Source organism: Diadema antillarum, unplaced genomic scaffold (assembly GCF_040938485.1).
Source record: "Diadema antillarum isolate AM-2024a unplaced genomic scaffold, OU_Dant_1.0 seq00000124_RagTag, whole genome shotgun sequence".
Taxonomy (NCBI): Eukaryota; Metazoa; Echinodermata; class Echinoidea; order Diadematoida; family Diadematidae; genus Diadema; species Diadema antillarum.
The window spans coordinates 294,337-315,177 of NW_027271204.1; the positions used below are offsets into that span (position 1 = coordinate 294,337).

General features: G+C 39.6%; 1 protein-coding gene across 1 annotated transcript; it reads left to right on the forward strand.

Moving 5' to 3' along the window:
• Positions 1-166: 166 nt before the first annotated feature.
• Positions 167-19,438, forward strand: LOC139727239 (ATP-dependent RNA helicase DDX19A-like). Its single transcript, XM_071638196.1, has 11 exons — positions 167-268; positions 2,290-2,443; positions 6,116-6,260; positions 7,383-7,475; positions 8,072-8,171; positions 10,671-10,785; positions 12,259-12,436; positions 14,111-14,348; positions 14,923-15,085; positions 16,328-16,519; positions 18,209-19,438. Exons 1-11 carry the CDS (start codon positions 221-223, stop codon positions 18,265-18,267), a joined length of 1,485 nt encoding a protein of 494 aa, XP_071494297.1. The 5' UTR covers positions 167-220; the 3' UTR covers positions 18,268-19,438.
• Positions 19,439-20,841: the final 1,403 nt, after the last annotated feature.

The following is a 20,841-nucleotide window of genomic DNA, read 5'->3' on the forward strand; positions in this document are numbered from 1 at the left end:
GTTTATATATATTTTCAATCCTTCTTATGCTTTTTCTTATCCTACTTTCACCGAATTTTGCTAGTCGACTCTCATGCATCTGTGCTTAGTGGTGGCGGTGCATGTGCGGTATGTGTGTGTGTGTACGTACGTGTGTGTGTGACATATAGCATATCCACTGCAGCGGTGGCCAGGTTCAGACTGCATTCAAGAACAATCTCGTCAACAAAATAGTGGCAAAATGTCGAACGTTAATTGGGATGAAGCGATCAATGAGCAGGAAAAGAAGGCAAGTATAATGTTTTCCTCATTGTGAGATTATTTGAAATTTCCAAAACCCAGGTAAGTCCATTGTACACTTTCAATAGATCCGTCTCAGAACTGAGGATTCAAGATGTGTGCAAAGTGAAGAACACAGTTCACCGCACCTCGCTCGCCTCCACCAGCTCTACGAGTACGAATCATCGAAGCTCGAGTGCGTAGGGCCTACGTTGTCGTTTGACTCCCATCAGTGCTCATCTCGGCTCTCATTGGAAACGCCTGCCCGTACCTTGTGGGTGTAAACTTTTATGAACAATACATACGGCACGCCGGTTATTCCAGGATGCGGGGATTAGAATCATAGAATGCTGAAATTACAATGTACAAAGGAGTTACTATGACACTAGCTCGGAGCTCACCCTTCAATTGACCGACAAGTACATGTCTAATAATTAGGCGAAAAACTTCTCATTTATAATAATGACATTTGCTGGGTCAGTTGTTCGCTTCTTAGACAGACACCATTGATACATAGATCTATGCCATTGCGACGGTTTCAACCGTTTTGGTTGAACGCAACTTCGACCCAGTTCCCCCTCGGCCCTCCCCCCCCCCCCCCCCCCCCACATAAAAATGGTTAATTATTATTTTTTCCAGCTTGGTTTTCAAACCAATCTTGACAAATTACAGGATTAATCAGTAAACATTTTGACTCACGTCTTCCACTGTTTTCTACACTTCTTTGCAGTGCTCCCCAATTCATCACTGCCTTCGTTTGAAAAATGACGGCACGAACGTCTATGGCAAGCCAAATGCATGCTCCATACAATCACTATACTGTATCAGTACACTTACGTTTACTGCACGTAAGTGTACCGAAATAGTGATTGTATGGAGCATGCATTTGGCTTGCCATAGACGTTCGTGTGGTCATGTTTCAAACGAAGGGTGGCAATGAATTGGGGAGCGCTGCAAAGAAGTGGAGGAAACAGCCAGAAAACAGGAGGAAACAGTGGAAGAGGTGAGTCAAAATGTTTACTGATTAATCCTGTATATATTTTTTTCCAGATTGGTTTGAAAACCAAGCTGGAAAGATTAATAATAACCATTTTTATGCAGGGGGGGGGGGGGGGGGGGGGTGGGAACTGGGTCGAAGTTGCGTTTTCCGCCAGAACGGTGGAAACCGTCGCAATGGCGTATGTGGTGTCTGTCTAAGAAGCGAACAACTGACCCAGCAAATGTCATTATTATAAATGAGAAGTTTTTCGCCTTAGACATACTTGTCGGTCAAACCCTTCAAATACTAGTAAATACTCCAGCCTTCTGCTGGACCCTGTTCTGAATATTTTTTTTTTTTTTAAGCTGGCCTGTTTCTGATGTTCTATAAATTTGCTAAAGGCAAAGGTGTAACTCAGTATACATAAGCAATTGAATAGGGTAAAATTGTACTAGTTGTCTTGACAAGTGTTACTTGAAGTGAAGCCCAAGGTAACATTAGATCTACAGTTTTGGAGAGATTTACCACTTGTTGTATGTATCTTCTTCTTCAATTCTTCTTCTTCTTTTTCTTCTGCTTCTAATTCTTCTGCCTAGCCTGCTGTACAACTGTAAATCTAGTGACATAGTGTGTACATAGTGTTTCCATGCCCTCTACACTGTAGATTTTATTTGAAGGAGTTTACACTGTTACTGTTGGTGGCTTCCAGTAGTAAGACTTGCCAGAGACAGCCGAGGTTGACTATACACTGAGGGAAATCCCTTTGTTGTAGTTTAGGGTTTGTGTGAAGTTTTCTGAGCTCAAGTATATGAACTCTCGCTCATCCTGGAATGGGTATATGTTAAACAAAAGAAATCTACATGTAAGCTATGCAAATCATCTAGACCATTAATGATCTTTAATGTCTGGATGATATCTGCTCAGTGTCGTATTATTTCACAAACTAGTAAAGGTCATTTCAAAGAAAAAAAAAATGGTGTATTTACATGTACAATGTAGTACAATGTAATCTATACTGATATCTGTTTTTTGTTTTGTTGTTTTTGGTTTAGATCAAGGAGATTGGCATAAGTGGACCTTCTGTGAGTGGTGCTGGTGCTGCCCCGCCTGCCCAGGGTGCGACTGCTGCTGCTGGTGCTGTAGGTGGGGCTTCCTCCTCAGCGTCCGCTTCCTCATCTTCTGCCGCCGAAGCTCAGGAGGATAAGGGTGAGATTGGCAATCTGCTATGAACAGAAAAATTGAAACCAAACACACCGTTGAATAAGGACTAGTTTTAAAGCAAAACATGAAGGTGGACGTAAATATTTACAATCGAATGACACATGCCTTAAAAATCAAAATAGCAACAACAACAATCATGAAAGAAGAAAAAAATCTGATATTTAAATTGTACATTTAATTGTAGATCAAAGTCATAATTGCAAGACACGTATCACATCTGCAAGTGGATTGATCAACTGAAATGTAATCTGAACAGTTGATGGTTGATTGTTCTGAACATGAGTTGTTCTGTAGTTCTGTGATCTGCAGTGTAGGTTCTTAGAAGGTCAATTCCACGGAAAGGTTGCATTTTATGAAAATCAAACTATTGAGTACAGATGATTAATGAAGCTTAATTAGATGATCTGGTATTTACTCAAAGCAGCCTTTCACAACGGATATTTTGATACCGGTACCTCATTTGTGAACATCGGTGAACGTGGAGTGGAGTTATGTCCGAAAAACCTTCATTTTTCATGAAAATTGCCAATTTTTGGAGAATTTATGTATCATTTCTGATACACTATTATGACCATAATACAGCTTTAAGTGTAATTCTCAGATGGCTTATTTTCTGAATGTTCTTTGGTCATAGATTGGTTTTATGATGTTCTAGAACTTGTTCCGGCATCAGTAAATATTATTCTCTCAATCTCAAAATGTGGTAGTTGATAGCGTCCCATACAGTTGTAAGTCACATTTTTGTGTCCCATCAGTCACACTGGTTTTCCCTATCCTGCTACTGTACCAATGAGTAGATATTTATACCACTTGGCTCAGGGTAAGCACCAACCCTTTGCTACATTCAGGAAAGAAAATATCTTTCCAGAGACACTGTGTGTAAGAATATTTCAGAACTTACTTTCCCATGTGAAAAACGGTGGTCCTCAAATGTCCCATAAGTCCCGACAGCAATTTTTTGTTGCTGTACGTAATGCAATGATACTTTTCAAACTAAGTATGGTGTTTTCATAAACTGTGATATGATGGATCTAACCATGAACTGAGAAAAATGCATTTGATGCAACTATTTTCTCAAAATACTGGTTTGAAATTGCTGAAAATTGTCACTTTGTCCCATAAGTCACAATGGAATTGACCAGAAGCACAATTTTTTCATCACGCAATCATTGTAGACATGGTTTGATAGAAACTGAGCAAACTAGATTGTTATCAAGCGACGTGTAACAATATTTCTGGAAGTGGTATCCTCACACTAAATGGACATCATGTTGCATTAACTTTGCTGGAAACTAAATGAGCTCACTGTAAACAGCAAGTAACTCCTACCTGTAAATCCCAGCTGTATTTATCAAAACTATTATACCTTCATTCTTTTTCTTAGATCATTATTGTCACCTCCACCAAGTAGGCTTTAGAGAAGCTTTTGCTGGTATTATGGAGTTTGTTTGTTTGTCAGTCTGTGTGCAAAATAACTCAAAAAGTTATAAAAAGATTTGGATGAATTTTTCATGAGCAGTTGATGATGACACAAGGAACTAAGTTTTGAATTGTGGTAGTTATCAAGATCTATTTCTAAATGCATCAATTTTTTTTTTTTGGAATATTTTGAAGGATTCTTTATCCATGTCAGAGTCTATCATGAATGCTAGATGAAATACTTGCTTTTGCAGTCATCAGAGCCATTGTGCTGTAGTAGGCCTGATGGTCAAGGAATCTAAAAATGCAGATGATGTGAATGTAGGATTATACAATGTGGGGTGGAAACTGCAACATGGGTGGAAATGAGCTGCTTGGCAGAGCTCTGTGCTGTCACAGTGCTTTTCTAATTTAATTGTCCCCGCCGAACGAGTTCGAGCAGGGGACTATGAAACGGGCTCCGTACGTGTGTGTGTCCGTGTGTCCGTGTGTCCGTCTGTCCGTCCGTGCGTCCGTGTGTGATCAAAATGTTCAAAATGCTACTCCTTCGCCATTTCTAACCCGATTTTGATTCTGTTTGCTTTATATGATAGCACTACATGGGAGCTTTGAAACTTCTATTCTCATGGTCGGACATCCGGGTATTTTGCGTGTCACGGGGTCATGGATAGCGTTGGAGTGAAAACAAACCACTCGCGTGAGCCTGGAGTGAACGCTGTACGTGTTTTCTGCCGGGGCGCCCCGCGAGCATAGCGCTAGCGCAAGCTGGTACTGTAGCTGTGCGGGCGGCAGGATTAGGCCCTAGGCCTACTCTAAATTAGACCCTACCCTAAGTACTACAGTACTAACGTTAGACCTACCTGAAGTTTCTATGAGGTACTAAGTAAGTGTAGATATCGGGGTAGGGCCTACTCAAAGAGGTTCTACTGCACATCTGGCCATTTTGTCGGGTCGTTGATCCAGAGTCCTGCCGCTATTTCGGGCACAGGTCCAGTCCGGCCGCCTTTAAACTTGGCAAAATACCGGGACTGATCGATCGACAGGATCCAGATTTTTAGAATATTGCTGGCAAGACATGATGCATGTATCTCATGAATGATGGCACAAATGACAAAATGAATAATGAAAAACAGTCCCCATGTCTGAGCTGCGTAGAGTTGCACATAAATTATACGCGTCGCACATGCACAGCATGCAGTATGCGCATTTAATATGCAGGCTTAGCGCTTGCAAGCTGTTTGTTTTCACTCCAGTCGACCGGAAGTGACGTGTAGCCGACCGCAAGAATACAGAATTTCAGTTGTGACCTTTGACCTTGACCTTTGACCTATATTGTACATTTTGCTTCAAAATGCTACTCCTTCGCCATTTCTAACCCGATTTTGATTCCGTTTGCTTTATATGATGGCACTAGGTGAGGGCTTCAAAACTTCTACACAGAATTTTGACCTTTGACTTCTTTGACCTTTGACCTTGATTTTTGACCTATATTGTACAATGCCTACAAAATGCTACTCCTTTGCCATTTCTAACCCGATTTCGATTCCGTTTGCTTTATGTGATGGCACTAGGTGAGGGCTTCTAAACTTCTACACAGAATTTTGACCTTTGACTTCTTTGACCTTTGACCTTGATTTTTTACCTATATTGTACATTTTGCTACAAAATGCTACTCCTTCGCCATTTGTAACCCGATTTCAATTCCGTTTGCTTTAAGTGATGGCACTAGGTGAGGGCTTCAAAACTTCTACACAGAATTTTTGACCTTTGACTTCTTTGACCTCTGACCTTGATTTTTGACCTGTATTGTACATTTTGCTACCAAATGCTACTCCTTCCCCATTTCTAACCCGATTTCGATTCCGTTTGCTTTATGTGATGGCACTAGGTGAGGGCTTCAAAACTTCTACACAGAATTTTGACCTTTGACTTCTTTGACCTTTGACCTTGATTTTTTACCTATATTGTACATTGGCTACAAAATGCTACTCCTTCGCCATTTCTAACCCGATTTCGATTCCGTTTGCTTTATGTGATGGCACTAGGTGAGGGCTTCAAAACTTCTACATAGAATTTTGACCTTTGACTTCTTTGACCTTGATCTTTTTACCTATATTGTACATTTTGCTACTAAATGCTACTTCCGGCGGGGACATATATTACGCACCGCGTAATTTCTACTTTTCCTTGTTTTATCATTATTTTACGATTGTTATCATTTTGATATCATTCCCACAGCAAAAGAGGCAGCGGAGGCATCTCTCCTCAACAAGGCTCTCCACTCTCGCCTCATCCATGACACCACAAGCTCACAGCTTGAGGTACAACAGAAGGATCCAAACTCCCCCCTCCACTCCGTCAAGTCCTTTGACCAGCTTCGCCTGTGAGAACCTCAACTATTACCTTATATGCCTACTGATACATTGTATGCATCCTTATCTAATGTACTGTATGTATGTGCATTATCATCATGTAAAAAAAATATGCTGCGTTTTCACTGATTTTGGGCTGAAGTGGCCAGTTGTTGGGTAAAATTTAGCGTGAAACATGTTTCCGCAAGACTGGGTGTACTTTGCGGAAAACAGGGTGGATGGATAGGAGAATGTCATGAAATTATTTCCAGTACAGGTATGCATTAAAAAATTGTTGTCGTACTGTTCTCTCATTGGCTACCTGAAAGAGTGCAATGTGTAGCTCTCTGTATGATATCAGGAAGTGTGGTTTTATTAGGACCTCTGAAATTTATATCTGTTGTCTTATGATAGCACACATGAAGAATAATATTCTTCGCACTATTAAAGTCACTTCTATTATATACTGAACATAGTATTCATGTGTTGTAAACATGATTTAGGATGAGGTGAATTTACAGCTTGTGGCATTCAATATTTGTGTTAGATTTTTCTGTGGTGTAATACACTTCATTTGCTATACATGTATTAAAAGTGGTGCATGCTCTTTTGTTCACCATTCTTGACTATAAAGCATGGAAATTTCAGCGGTATGGACAGTCATCATGCAAATTGCTTTTCCTCAATATTTGACCACAGATACTATAATATCATACCTCCGTGTCAATACAAAAAACAGAGATTATATTGTGTCTGTGCCTCATGTCTCCTGCTTAATTAAAGGTTACAGTTGAGACCTTGCATGGTACATTGTGTGTTGACATGATGAAGAATTTTCAACAAAAGAAAAAATGCTGTAGCACATTGGAGATTGTACATTTTTATGATACACTGGCATAATTCAAATGCAAACTATGTGTAGCAGTAGCTGTCATTGCTTTCTTTCTTTCTTTTGTGTGTGGATGTATTATGATAGAGATCCAAGATTTATGAAGGAACATGCTTTGTATAAGATTCTGCTTTGTTTGCACCCATGGGTGTATAGTGTTTTGCTTTGTTTTTGTTTGTTTGTTCTTTTTTTTGGGGGGGGGGGTTCTGTTTTGATTGTCAAGAACTTGTGAAGAAATCTTGCTTTCCTCCTTCTGATCACACAGGAAGGATGCCCTGCTGAAAGGAGTTTATGATATGGGTTTCAACGCCCCTTCAAAGATCCAGGAAACAGCCTTACCACTGCTCATGGCAGAGCCGTAAGTCTCAGTGCAAGTGGAATATACTGTATCAAACTTGGAAGTCTCCTCCACCCCTTATCCTTGTTCCCTTTTGACACCATGTCAGATTTTTTTTCTTTTCTTTTAGATGCTTATGACACCCCTTCCCTCCTTGCCATCCTCAGTGAATTTGGGGATCATAGGATATTATCCACAAGCTTCTTTTGGCTGGTTGAATTTGAGCAAAGTTAAGACTATTAAAAAAAAGGACAAAAAACATAATTCAATGTTTATTTAATAAAGTTGAGTAACTGTTGACCAGCATGCTCCTTCTTGCCAGATTAATGAGGGCATAATAAATAATTGTAGACCTGTTATGATGTTCCTTCTATGTACTGTTCTACATCATAGCAAGTGATGCAAGATACGTGTATGAACTTTATAATCTTAAAAACATTTGTTGAACGTTCAGAGGACAATGTTGTTTGCATGTACATTGCATCATGCATTCAGAAGTACAGGGTAGTAAGACTTTTTTCTTTGACACCGTGATATATGTTTTTAAATCTGGCAACCCCCCGTAAGTTACTCTCTTTCTCCAGAGTAGTAAGTTTTCATCCTGTCTTGGTCCTCAGGCCAAAGAACATGATTGCACAGTCGCAGAGTGGGACGGGAAAGACGGCGGCATTCGTCCTGACCATGTTGAGCAGAGTGGACAATGACCAGTACCCTCAGGTAAGACACATCTCGTTCAGATCATCACCAAAGGCTTTATAGGAAAAGGATGTACATCAGCAGTTGATGCGCATCATACAAATCGTCATAAAGTGCAAATCAGAGAAACAAATGAGCTACAATATGACTTGCCTTATGCGTTAATGAGATAGAATGTCCCCTCTATGGAACTTGATGAAATATCATAATTAGAAATTGCACAGTCTTGATGATTTTATGTGATGCTCAGCTGCATATCTTTGTGAAAATGCACTTTGTAACAGAACATAATTAGATATTCAATGTCCATCGACACACAAAAAAAAAATGATATGAATCGCTAGATCATGTGAATTACGTGCTTTGACCTGAAATTTCCTGATAAAGTCAATGGCAAATGTAGGTCCGGTGTCCCGATGATTTGCTTCTCTTAAAAACAATTTACTGAGTAGTAGGTGCTCTGTATGTGTGTTGAAAGAATGTGTGTGAAACTTTCGTTTAAATTTTGATTACCTGACTTGTGCATCCACTATGACACTGTAATCTCCTCATAAGTGCATTGGATTAGAATGGGATAATGTCCATCCGGTGTATTTAACCCTCTCTGTGCTTGGGACTGTGGACAGTGTGTACAAGGCATGGGGTCTTTTGTACCACTTGACGGTCTGAGCATTCAAAGGTTTAAAGTGAAAACTAAGTTTCGGTAAGTGCTGGAGAACCCGTCTAGCACCATTTCATTTTTACTTGCAATATATCGAAAGAGTCCACTAAGAAACTTACCTGGCTGACGCGGTTTGCCGGAATGATGAGTCGATTTGGAGTATTTTGAGAAAAATAATAATAGTAGGAAAACCGACTTTTATTCCAGAAGGCTCCAGACTAACTCGGTCTCGGGAAAAATTCGACCCTACTTCAGACAATTCACACGCAGTAAGTGATCGCCACATTCTACTGGCCACTGCAAAGTACCAAATGAGGCCTAACTGAATGGACAGGAAAGTGCGTGCTAACGTAATCCTGTACAAAACAAAACAAAAATGACAGCGCGCGGTCTTTGGAGTTTTTGTTGTTGTTTATCAAGGGCCTTTGATTGTTTTAGAGGTGCTTGATAGGCGCACACTAATTTTGCTTGCGCGCAAAAGAGGTTTTTGATGCGCGCGTTGTAGCAACTCGGACCATTACTGCGAGTAGCCAGAACACGAAGCGCTAGTTTATACAGGCGGCTCCCATAGGACAACACTGTACAATCAGAGGGACAACCATTACAACTCATCCCGCTGTCAAAGCGAAGCCGAGTTATCCCCGAGTCCAAGTTTAGCCTGACCCCGTTCGGGTAAGTTCTGAGACTGAACCTTTTTGGTTAATATTTCGCATTTTCGTCGTTACCCATCGAATATCTTGTAATAACATCGTTATCCTGCACATTTCCTAAGCATACGTTCACATTTGGGAGCGAAATTTGACAACTTTTGCAGGCCTACCAGAACTTTGTTTGGGCTTTAACCCTGTCTGTGCCAGGGATTTTGAACAGTGTACAATGCCATGGGGTTTTCTGTGCAAGTCGGCACTCCAAGCACACAAAGGGTTTAACCCTAACTAGGCCGGGGGGGGGGGGGGGGGGGGGGGGGGGCCTCCGAGCCCCCCCTCGATGTTCCGCGCGATGTATCGCAATCGCAAAAAGCTATTCGAGTCTCCCGCATCTTTTGACATCAAATTTGCGACGCCCAGGTGCGCGGTTCCGAAGTTACGCATAAATATGTACATGCATGTCAGACCAAAAATTGCTCAAAAACATGAATTCGTGTACAATTTCAATGCAAACTGTGCTTGCAGGCAAATTTCATAAAAGCATGATTATTTTGGTGTTTTATTGATTAAAATCAATGAATAACATATTTTCTCGTTCGGAGCGATGTCGCGAACAAATTTCATCGAAAAAACAATGAAAAACATAAAGTCGAAAAACAAAGAAATACATAAGAAATTCAAAAAAACAATAAAATACTTCGTCGCGATCGCGCGGTCGACGGCCGAGATCTGGAGGGGGGCCTGGGAGCCCCCCCGGCTCTATCAACTACCTAAATAGCCCGGCCTAGTTAGGGTTAAGACAGCATCAACATGGAGTGTAAAATTGTTCTTTAATTTCCTTGTAGTGATCTGCAAGGTTTGCTGTATACTGTAGATGCCATGTATTTGACGAGTATGATTTCATGAATAGGGATAGGTATGGACAGTTTTGCAAGTGGTGAAATTCGTGATTGAAAACCACAGTAGAGAAGTGAGCAATTATACATGTTATTCCCTTTACAGGAGAAATGTTAGTGATTTCCCCCCTTGGCGACAATGTGCAGCGCGTATGTGTTACTCGAAGCAATATTTTTACACATCTTCAATTTTGCGGATATTATTTGACATGTAAAATTGCCAAAAAATGTAATGACTCAGAATATACAGTGTACAGTATCATCTACAGCATTTCATATTGATTTTTCTCTTATTATCTCCTTCTTTTTCCAATAGGCACTCTGCTTAGCACCAACATATGAATTAGCTCTTCAAATTGGCAAGGTTGTGGAAGAAATGGGGAAGCATTTACACGGAGTACATATCAGATATGCTGTGAGGGGCCAAAGAGGTAAGTTATGTGAGCAGCTATCTGGGGGAAAGAGTTGTGGAGTGAGTACAGCTGGAAAACATTTAGGCAAAACAATTTTTTTGTTGTTGTTCAGAACATGTTGATTTTATGCTTTGCCTGCATTTGAACAAAAATCATCACTCAGTAGGGATAAAAAAATTGGTTTTAAAAATGTGACGATTAGGAGATTTGAGATAGAAAGAATTTCATCAGTCATGTTTATAAGGGTCAATGAAATGTAATCCCAAATTATGAAATGATATGTCATATAATTAGTGACCCTGCATCACAAAACTAACAAAAAGTTGCCAGACATTTTTTAGTTAAGGGCAGATTCTGAAAGAGCAGCCTCTAAGCTTTCAAATTATGTATAACTCAATACCAATGGACTCTCCTATTTATTGGTAAGAAATCACACACTCTGGAAAAGTGTGAACAGAGATAAGAGGCTCTGAAGTACAGGGTCTATTCAAGTGTTTTAATCTTTACCAAATTGTGCTAGCTGTGCAATGAATGAGACAAAACGTGGGATGTAAACCACTGGAGCAACGACAATGAAGAAATTATCAGATTAAGCTGAAATTGAGCATGCTCTATCAACACATTCTGTCATTGATTAACCCGTTGAGGACGGGTTGATTTTGCTACAACACGCATTTCCCATAGACACCTGCCCGAGTATACTCGGAACTCGTCCTCAACAGGTTAGTGCCAACTTTAGACTTGACCCATCAATTTTCCGTGATATGTTTACAAGCAATTTATGACGACGTATAAACATAGTTTTTGAGTGTACGACGCTTGAATAATCATACTTTTCTTTCAGTCCTGTGATTGTGATTGCAGTTAGAGTGCCTCGAGTATTTGATTTCAGTGGATTTTCTGGAAAATTGGTTACCCCCAAATATGCCGCATTTTATTCACATGTGTAAGACAGGGGACATTGACATACTGTATGAGCTGAAATTTTCGCGGTGGTTTTATTTTCGCGAATTTCGCGAATCGCCTTTGAACCGCGAAAATGACAACATGCGAAAATAACAACGCGCGAATAGCTAAGTTCAGTTAGACCCTCGCAACCGCGAAATTAACAACACGCGAAAATGTCCTCCATGTAGCAATTTGCGAAAATATCTCTACGGGAAAATTTCAGCTCGTACAGTACAATGTATGCTGTTATTCATCCGGTCAAACTAAAGTATTAGTAAAGCTGCGATTAGATCCGTGAATTTTAATCATGAATGAAATCTTTAAGCAAGGCTGCACACCAATCCATTTTTTTTTTTTCTAGTGGTCCGACCTGTCTGTTGGATCAGTAGTTTCCCAGTTTGTTTGTTTTTTTTTTCATTTTTACTGGTCTGTTCCTGAAAGTGTTGCTGGTCTGACAGTGATCTTTACTGGTCAGGGACCGTTGGAAAAGTGCCAGTGTGCAGCGTTGCTCAATAAGGGAACTGTTTTGTTCTCAAATTGCAGTGGGTCGGGGGGAGAAGGTTACGCAACAGATTGTCATCGGTACACCAGGAACAATGCTGGACTGGTGCATCAAGTTCAGGAGTATAGACCTATCTCGGATTAAGGTGTTCGTCCTCGACGAGGCTGACGTCATGATCGCAACGCAGGGGCACCAGGACCAATCCATCCGCATCCAGAAGTGAGTACTGTCAGTTGCTAGGGCGACTACCCTGTTACTATCATCATCATCATCGTCGTCGTCGTCGTCATCGTCCTCATCACTGTTTTAAATTCACAATTGTCACCTTTGAAGTCAACATCATCATGTATGAGATCAAGTGCCTTCTAATTTCACTGAAGCTATAGCTACTAAACTATAAATCACAATATTTGGCCATTCGAAGGCACAAGTTATGAATTTTGGAAGGATTTCAAATGGCCCTGTTGCTATGGCTGGCTTCTCACCGGTAGCTTGAGTTTCTATCACTTTTATATGATGGCACCTCAGTTTACTTTTCTCACAGTTACCAGTGAGAGGGCATTTGACTGAGGATACCTACCTTTATATTTAATCTTGCAAGTTGCTTGTGTGTTGACCTGGCTGGCGGCACACATGAACGAAAAATTTTACCCCAGATGGATATGAATGTGTTGAGGAGATCTCCGGATGGTTTCCAGATTTTTACATTTGAATAACAATAAATTAGTTATACTGAGGACAGAGTTTCATAATTTATCATAATTGTGATGAAGAATAAGAATATTTTCAAAATTTAGAACAAATTGCAAGGAACAAGAGCTGTGTTCAGACAGAGGCAGTTTTGGTCGGAGTAACTTCGGAGGAAGGGTCGGAGGAAGCTTGGTCGGAGTAACTTCGGAGGATACACTGTAGGTCGGAGTAGTGCCCGTCTGAACAAGGTCGTGGTAACTTCCTCCGATCGGAGGAACTTACCACGACCTCTTCCTCTGAACGAGATACTCCTGAGTTTTCTTAGGAGTATCTCGCTACCACGACTAGCCGGTCAGAGTAAATTGCCCGTGCGGACAAGCCCTCGGAGTATCTATGAACTTACATACCTTTCGACCTAGGTAAAACTTCCTGGGTCAAATCGCAATGTTGACATTTTGTGAGTACACATGCAATTTTAACCTAGTCGATCGCGACGAAGTTTTTTATATAGGGCTCATGCAGAAATTTCCATCAACAAGAATGGAGAAGACAAATGGCACTGGTAAAAAACAATCGCATGGTCGACGTGCGCGGCGCTACCGCTTCCGGAAGTTACACCGACCCTCGCTCATAAATTGGTCGGAGTTTCTTCCCACGACCGTCGTGTGGACACAAGGGTCGTGGTAGGATATGCATTAATGTGAATATTGATTACCATGCCATAAAATTTTACTCCGACTAGAAATACGTCTGAACATGGCTAAGGATGATGACATGGCAGAGTCACCATAAGAATGCATGAGTTGGGGCTCAAGGAAGCAGAACAAAAGATGAAGGCATGCATAGATTATACACAGGTGAACTCGCAAGCAAGCGGTATTGTAATTGAATTTCAGTGCTGCATTTTCTGAAATATGTTAGCCTTCTATGTCATCATCCTTGTTCAGTGTAATTTGTTTAACATTTTTCAAAGCATTGTTTCTCTGCTCAAGAACCACAATAAATTCCACAAATCTATTCATGGAGTTGTTGATTTGTGCACTACATAATGTGAAATTTTGAAAATCGTCTGGAATGCCCTATTAATTCTATTGTTTAATTCAAAATGCACGCCCCAACAATTCCAAAGATTTGTTATTGATCCTTTTCAATTTGACTTAGGTGAGGTTGACTGTATATGTGCTTTTTTTTTAATCTTTGCAGAAAACTTCCAACCACGTGCCAAATGATGTTGTTCTCGGCGACATACGACAACAGCGTGATGAAGTTTGCTGAGACGGTGGTGCCCGACCCCATCGTCATCCGCCTGCGTCGCGAAGAGGAGAGCCTGTCCAACATCAAGCAGTACTACGTCCTCTGTGCCAACAAGGAGGAGAAGGCTGAGTCCCTTTCCAACATCTACGGCGCCATCACCATCGGCCAGGCTATGATATTTTGCCAGGTGAGCACTTTTTAGAGTGTTGAAGATTTACAAACTCCCACCCGCCTCGTCATTTTAAGTGATACATGTACTTTTAAAATGTTTCTTTTTTTTTCAGATTTTTTTTTTTTGCTGAAAAGATGTGAGTTTTTTCTTTCACATCATGTGCAAATTTTGAGCCTCTGTTTTTGAAAATCAGGGGTGCCCCTGACAAGATACAGTGGTGTATAGCACATTTGTGTGACCAATATCACTGAAAATTGCAGCGTCCAATGACTTTTGTGTGTACAACAACAAAACCGACACACAAGATATTGATGATGATGATGATTATGATGATGATGATGATGTCAATGGTGATGATGATGATGGTGATGATAATGAAGATGGTGATGATAATGAAGATGGTGATGATAATGATGGTGATGATGATGGTGATGGTGATGGTGATGGTGATGGTGATGGTGATGGTGATGGTGATGGTGATGGTGATGATGATGGTGATGATGGTGATAGTAACGATGGTGATGATGATGATGATGAAGATGACGATGAATGTCTTGTTTTGATACCCATGTTGTTATTCTTTTTTCAGACCAAGAGGACAGCGAGTTGGCTAGCGGAGAGGATGACACGAGAGGGACATGCCGTGGCGCTGCTTTCAGGCGACCTGACAGTGGACCAGCGGGTGGCTGTCCTCACAAGGTTTAGAGACGGCAAGGAGAAGATTCTAATCACCACAAATGTCATGGCGAGAGGTGAGAGTATGGACAAAAAAATTACACTCTAAAACCAAAAATTTTTGCATCCATGAAACTTTTGCATGGATTTAAGATTTGCGAAAGGTAAAATGCACATGAACGTTCTTGCCTACCCAATGCACTGAATGCCAGTGGCAATTTGCGAAAGTTTCATGCCCCGTAAGAGGCCATCAGTTCCAATTTGCGAAAGTTTCATGAGCAAATGTTTCTTATTTTACAGTGTATCGATGAAATCGTCACTGAGTGTCAAGCCCTTTGTTCTATATTTCTTGTATTTCTTTCCTTTCAAATTACTTCTTTGCATGTTGTGTGGTAATGTTTATCCATTCAACAAAAAGAAAAAAGAAAGAAAGAAAGAAAAAAAAAAAACTTCAAAAAACAAAATGTGTGTAAATGTTGAAAATTACAGTCTGTGCACTTACTTTGGTGACAACTTGAATACTCATCACAGATTGTTTGGTGTCTTACTGCTGTGGTACCTACAATCACTGTATTTTACAGTTGATACAAACCACTATATGAAATGAGGCTCATGACTACTTATGAAAGCCTGTTGCTATTCATTTTTTTTTCTTATTTAGCTGGGGCAAAACAAATGTCAATAGCCCAGCCCTTTAAATCCTACAATGTAAGTCTTGCACCTTTTCAGTCTACTTACATTTCTGTTGGAGATGATCATGGCAATAGTTGTGTTTCTTTTTCTCTTTGATTCATGTTCGTGTATCATCAGTTGAAAACCAGAAAGATGTAAATGTCTTGCAAAGATATTGGTGTCAATGACCTTCTTGTTCACAACAGTATTGAAGTCATCACTTACTAGGACGTGTGACATGTCAGTGGAGCAAAATGCTACGTAACCATCTGGCTTAGCATTCACTTTGCTGGACAACTTTGCCTTGTCAATATATAACAGTGCATCATCATAGATTGGACTCTTTTAAAAGAAAGGCCAGCTGCCCAAGGGTGTATGGAAACAGTTTTTGGGGTTTCATCTTCATCATCCGATTCATAAAAGGGGTTGAAACCACTAAGAGTCTGGTATTTCAAAACTTAACTTTCAGTTCTTTTCATCAGTTCTTTTCATCAGTTCACCCTTTTCTGTTTGTGTTTTTGTTTGTTTTTTTAATGTTTCAGTTTCACTTCCTGTATTCAAGGTACACGTACCTGATGCAGTCAACTTTCGCTTAAGTCTGATAGTCATCCGTTTGTTTTTGTTCCATTCTGCAATGCCTGATAAAGGAATTGACATCGAGCAGGTGACAGTAGTGGTGAACTTTGACCTTCCGGTGGACATGGACGGACGAGCAGACTGTGAGACCTACTTGCACAGAATCGGACGGACAGGCCGATTCGGCAAGTCGGGCCTGGCGATCAACTTTGTGGATGGGGCCAGGACTATGGCTGTCATGGAGAAGATCCAGGAGCACTTTGGTAAGGACTTTGTCAAGAGTATTAATGTCAGCCATAGTACTCATTGTGAGAGTTTTGTGGTACTTGCCATTGTTCTGTTTTGTTAACTTTTGCTTTTGTCTTGATTTATTTACATTATATTGTCTAAATGTGAATTTGTTACTATGGTTTATATTAGGCTGAAAAGAAAAGCTGAATGCCTTTAAAGCAATGAAAATCTGTGAGTGATAGGCTTTACCGTACTCAATAATATTTTCTTGTTAACAGTAGCTATATGCTGTTGGACAAAAAAAAGAAAAGAAGAATAAATAAATAAAAACATATGATATACTAATGTAGTGATATTTGCTCATAGATCTCTTGAAAGTGACAGCGCTCAAAGTTAGGCTGAACAGAATTTTAAGCTGAATGCTTTTAATAAAAACAGCAAAAATCTCTCTGAGTGATCAGCAGTACCATACTCATTATTTTGTTGTGAACAATAGTGCTATGCTGTGAGACACACCAAAAAAGATATGATATTCTAATGTGGTGATATTTGCTCGTAGATCTGTTGATAGTGACAGCATTCATAATGTTTATTCTTGGAGTGGTTTTTCCATGCTTTGGTACATCATTATGTAGCTCAGCAAAATTTGATAATTTTTATGGTTGAGCCACCATAGTAGTAAAATGTGTCTTCACAGTCAAAATGAACCCAGACCGGAGTTTCCCTGAAAGGAGAAATAAAACCCCGGTACATACCACATGTGGATTGAGTGAATGCAACAATTCTAGTTAAACACATCAGCAGAGTTTGAGGAATATTGGGCAATTCATTAAAAGTTCCAAAGTTTTAAAGGTATTGTTTAGCATTTGGAGCAGTGATTCAAAACATGTTTGAGTTACAACATTTGATACATATGTGTAGGTCCGTTGTGTTACAAAACATCCTACTATATAAAATGTTTACAATAAGCCTAAAATATAAGGAGATTTCAGTGTTTTCCTCAATAATCCATTACTGTATACAGTTTATTCTAGAAACAATTTTATTATAACTATTGTTCATATTTTGTCTGTTTAACAGGACTTAACATTGATTATTCTGATTTAAAAATTTTTACATTGGTTGTTTCTATCCCTAATTTTAGAACTAGTAGAAGCACTAAAGCTGGGTTTCTATTTCATCATTTCATCTGAAAATAGAAAATAATTCGTTTATAGTCTCAGTGCCATTATTGGATGAGAAGACTTCTTTAATATTACAGTTCTTGGCATTAGTGCAGGACAATGATAAAAAATGTAAAGATAATTTCACAGATTATATATTATTATTATTTTTTGATACAGAGTACGCACTCCTTCTATTAATTTCCAGCTTATGTTAAGGATGATATCATTCTCCCTGCTTTATGAAAGACGTACGTATGACATATACTCTGTCATTATGATAGAAGGATAAAATATGTTTAATTTTCTTTGTATTGTGGTCTGTGCATGATATCATGACAAAATATTTTAGTTTACCAATCTTGTTATCCGGCAATGGCAGCACTGAAACTTTAGAAACTCATCACTGTCAACGGATTTGCAGATTTTCCTCAAACTTCACTAATGTGCTCATGCTTCTTACCTTAATTCACTTGTACATTAGGGTTTCATTCTAATTTGAAGGATATTATATTTTGATAATATCTTCTTTCTTTCTTTCTTTTCTCACCTCCACAGGACGGAAGATTGAGAGGCTTAGTACGGACGATGTGGATGAAATAGAAAGGATAGTTTGAGGTCTACTCTTTTCCGTTGTGGCGTAGGTGCAAGAAAGAAGAAATAACCAAAATGATGGGAAACATGTTTTTGTGTTGTTTTCCTTATTGTTTGCTGGGAACATGTCAAAATTTCGTAGGGAAGGCAGCTGCGGCGCCTAAAGGAACCTTTTATCTGTAGATTTTTGATGAGAGAAGCTGCTATTTATGAACAAAATGCAGGCGTGTTTGAGTGCAAGAAAAGCCCAAAGTCAAGTGAAACCCGGTCAGGTTTCAGAGCTCATGCCTTGTTTAAGAGAATGGACTTTTTTACAGCAAACAAAAGGTGTCTTTGCAGTTGTTGCTGCCAATTTGTGGGAAGACTCTGTGAAAATATTTTTGACATTTATGCAACACTTGCGAGAGCAAACTAGCTCCTGTCAAATTTTACGCAATCCAAAGTAAGAGAGATTTGCAGCGGCTGAGTAAAGTTTAAACAGCTGCCATCAAATCTGTGTAGCAGTTGATTATTCATGGAAATAGGTACAGATTTTACACAATGTGTAGGAATTCAGTGGTTATATGTTGGCTCTTGATGTGGAGGCAGCTGTTATGGTCATAGACCTTTTTGACAGTGGTCATACAGCTGAAAAATTACCCGCTGGTTATAAAAATCAATCAAATACAAAATGTAGTACCCACATTTGGATGTGGGTACATGCTAAAAAATTGACTTGTTGACATGTGCGTACAGGCAGCTCATTTTGCAGGAATGCAATTTTGGACATAATCTGCATATTTTTTCAAAGATATGTGATACCAGACCTAGTCACTTTACAGATATCTTCATGTGTTAATGAGCTGGTGAAGTGCAGCCTTGTGCATTTTCTGTAAATTCAGGTAGCAATGGAAGGCATAACAATGACTTGCAATGAAAAAAAACCCCAGAAGAATTAAACAATTAATAAAAAAAGTTGGCAAGATTTATTCAGCCTAAAGGTTGTGTCACTTGACCTGTGACTAGATGTTTTGATGTTTGTTTTTTTTTTTTCTGAGAGTGACAAATGCATACTTGTCATTGACAGTGCTCTCTTTTCTGCAATGAAACAGAGAAAAATGCAACAAAGAAATAATGATTTATTTTGTCTATGAAAATGATTATTCAATAGATGGTCACACATAATTCTCTGTTCGTTTACTACAAGGCGTGGTCTGGGATATCTTTCAATCATATTTTCTCCGTCTCCAGAAGTAGATTTATTATCAGGTCCTCAAACCCCCCCCCCCCCCCCCCCCCCCAAAAAAAAAAAAAGAAAAAAAAAAGAAAAAAAAAGAAAAGAAATTTAAATGCAGGGGACAAGACAAGACAAGAGATATTGCTCATGTGAAGTAGAGTACACACTTTCCTTTCTTTAAGGCATTATGATCTGTATGCAGGTGAGATTTCTGTGCATCTGAGCATGGAGAACTTGTGTTTGTTTCACACATGTCTCACGCAGCTGGAAGAGCACCTTGTTTCTGCACACATGAAACTTGTCTGGAAGATAAACAAATGTTATACTTGGGTAGTTGCTTAAAGTAGTTGTACTTACTCAATCAGAAGACAGTTGCACACTGCCTATGAAGTTGAGAATTCAGGCTCCTCACGCAATTCATGTGTGACAGCATTACATTGAATAGGACAGACTCACAAAGTCCTCCTCTAACAACAACAACAACAACAACAACTATAGAAACTGCCCGAATTGTTGGTGTTGCATTTTAAAGCTACAATCCAAAGGACAGTCCATGTGATGTATTGACAATTTTTGTAGGGGAAAATGCAATGCTCGCCATCATCAGATTGGTGAACAGTCTTGAGAAGTAAATGGGCAATCCAGAATGTAGAAGAAAACTTTGTGTGTGAAGCATGTGTTCCGGAAGCACTTCAGAATGAGAAACATTGTTATAAACTTGTAAGGCATTAGAGGTATCCCATATAGCTGTGCAAGCTAGACATTGTTTGAGCAATGTTTTTCCTTTAGTGGGTGATGATTGGGAGTGTTTAAAAAAAAAAAAAAAAAAAATCAAATATGCCAGGGAGCAGAAAAGATCCTTGAAATCATTCTCAATGGTGTTAGGAATTGATACTGTGCATGTTATGAAGTAGTGCAAATTGCAAAAACAATAATATTGACTGCAGTCAAACATGTCTGTAGTGGTCACCTGTTATAGTACGTGCCTGCCGAATGTGGCCACCAGAAAATCACATAGCAAGAAGTGACCTGTCGAAGACCCTGTACGTAGCTTCAGGTAGGCGCTGGATGTACCATTGACAAAATCGTGAGGTGGAGTCCTATCTTGTTTGAAAGTGTAATTAGTTATCTTTGTTCTACTACAAGGGTTAACCAACTGCATAATTGAGAGCGGAAGAGACTAAAAATTGCATGCTCTTTTTAGTGCCTTTCTATTTCCACCTCATCACACCTTAACCCGTTCCATACTAAGTTCTGAAATCCTCATAGACTTTATACACAGGCCACCAGGTTCCCGTATGGAACGGGGTAATATACCAGTGCTTTATTGCTACCTTGAGCATGTGTATGCGAGACGTGCATGCAACATGTATCACAAGTT

Excerpts from the sequence above, each read along its gene's own strand:
- LOC139727239 (XM_071638196.1), top strand. The coding sequence starts at position 221 with ATGTCGAACGTTAATTGGGATGAAGCGATCAATGAGCAGGAAAAGAAG. Across the intron at positions 8,172-10,670 it reads ACAATGACCAGTACCCTCAG|GCACTCTGCTTAGCACCAAC; the intron begins GTAAGACACATC and ends TTTTTCCAATAG. Across the intron at positions 12,437-14,110 it reads CAATCCATCCGCATCCAGAA|AAAACTTCCAACCACGTGCC; the intron begins GTGAGTACTGTC and ends TAATCTTTGCAG.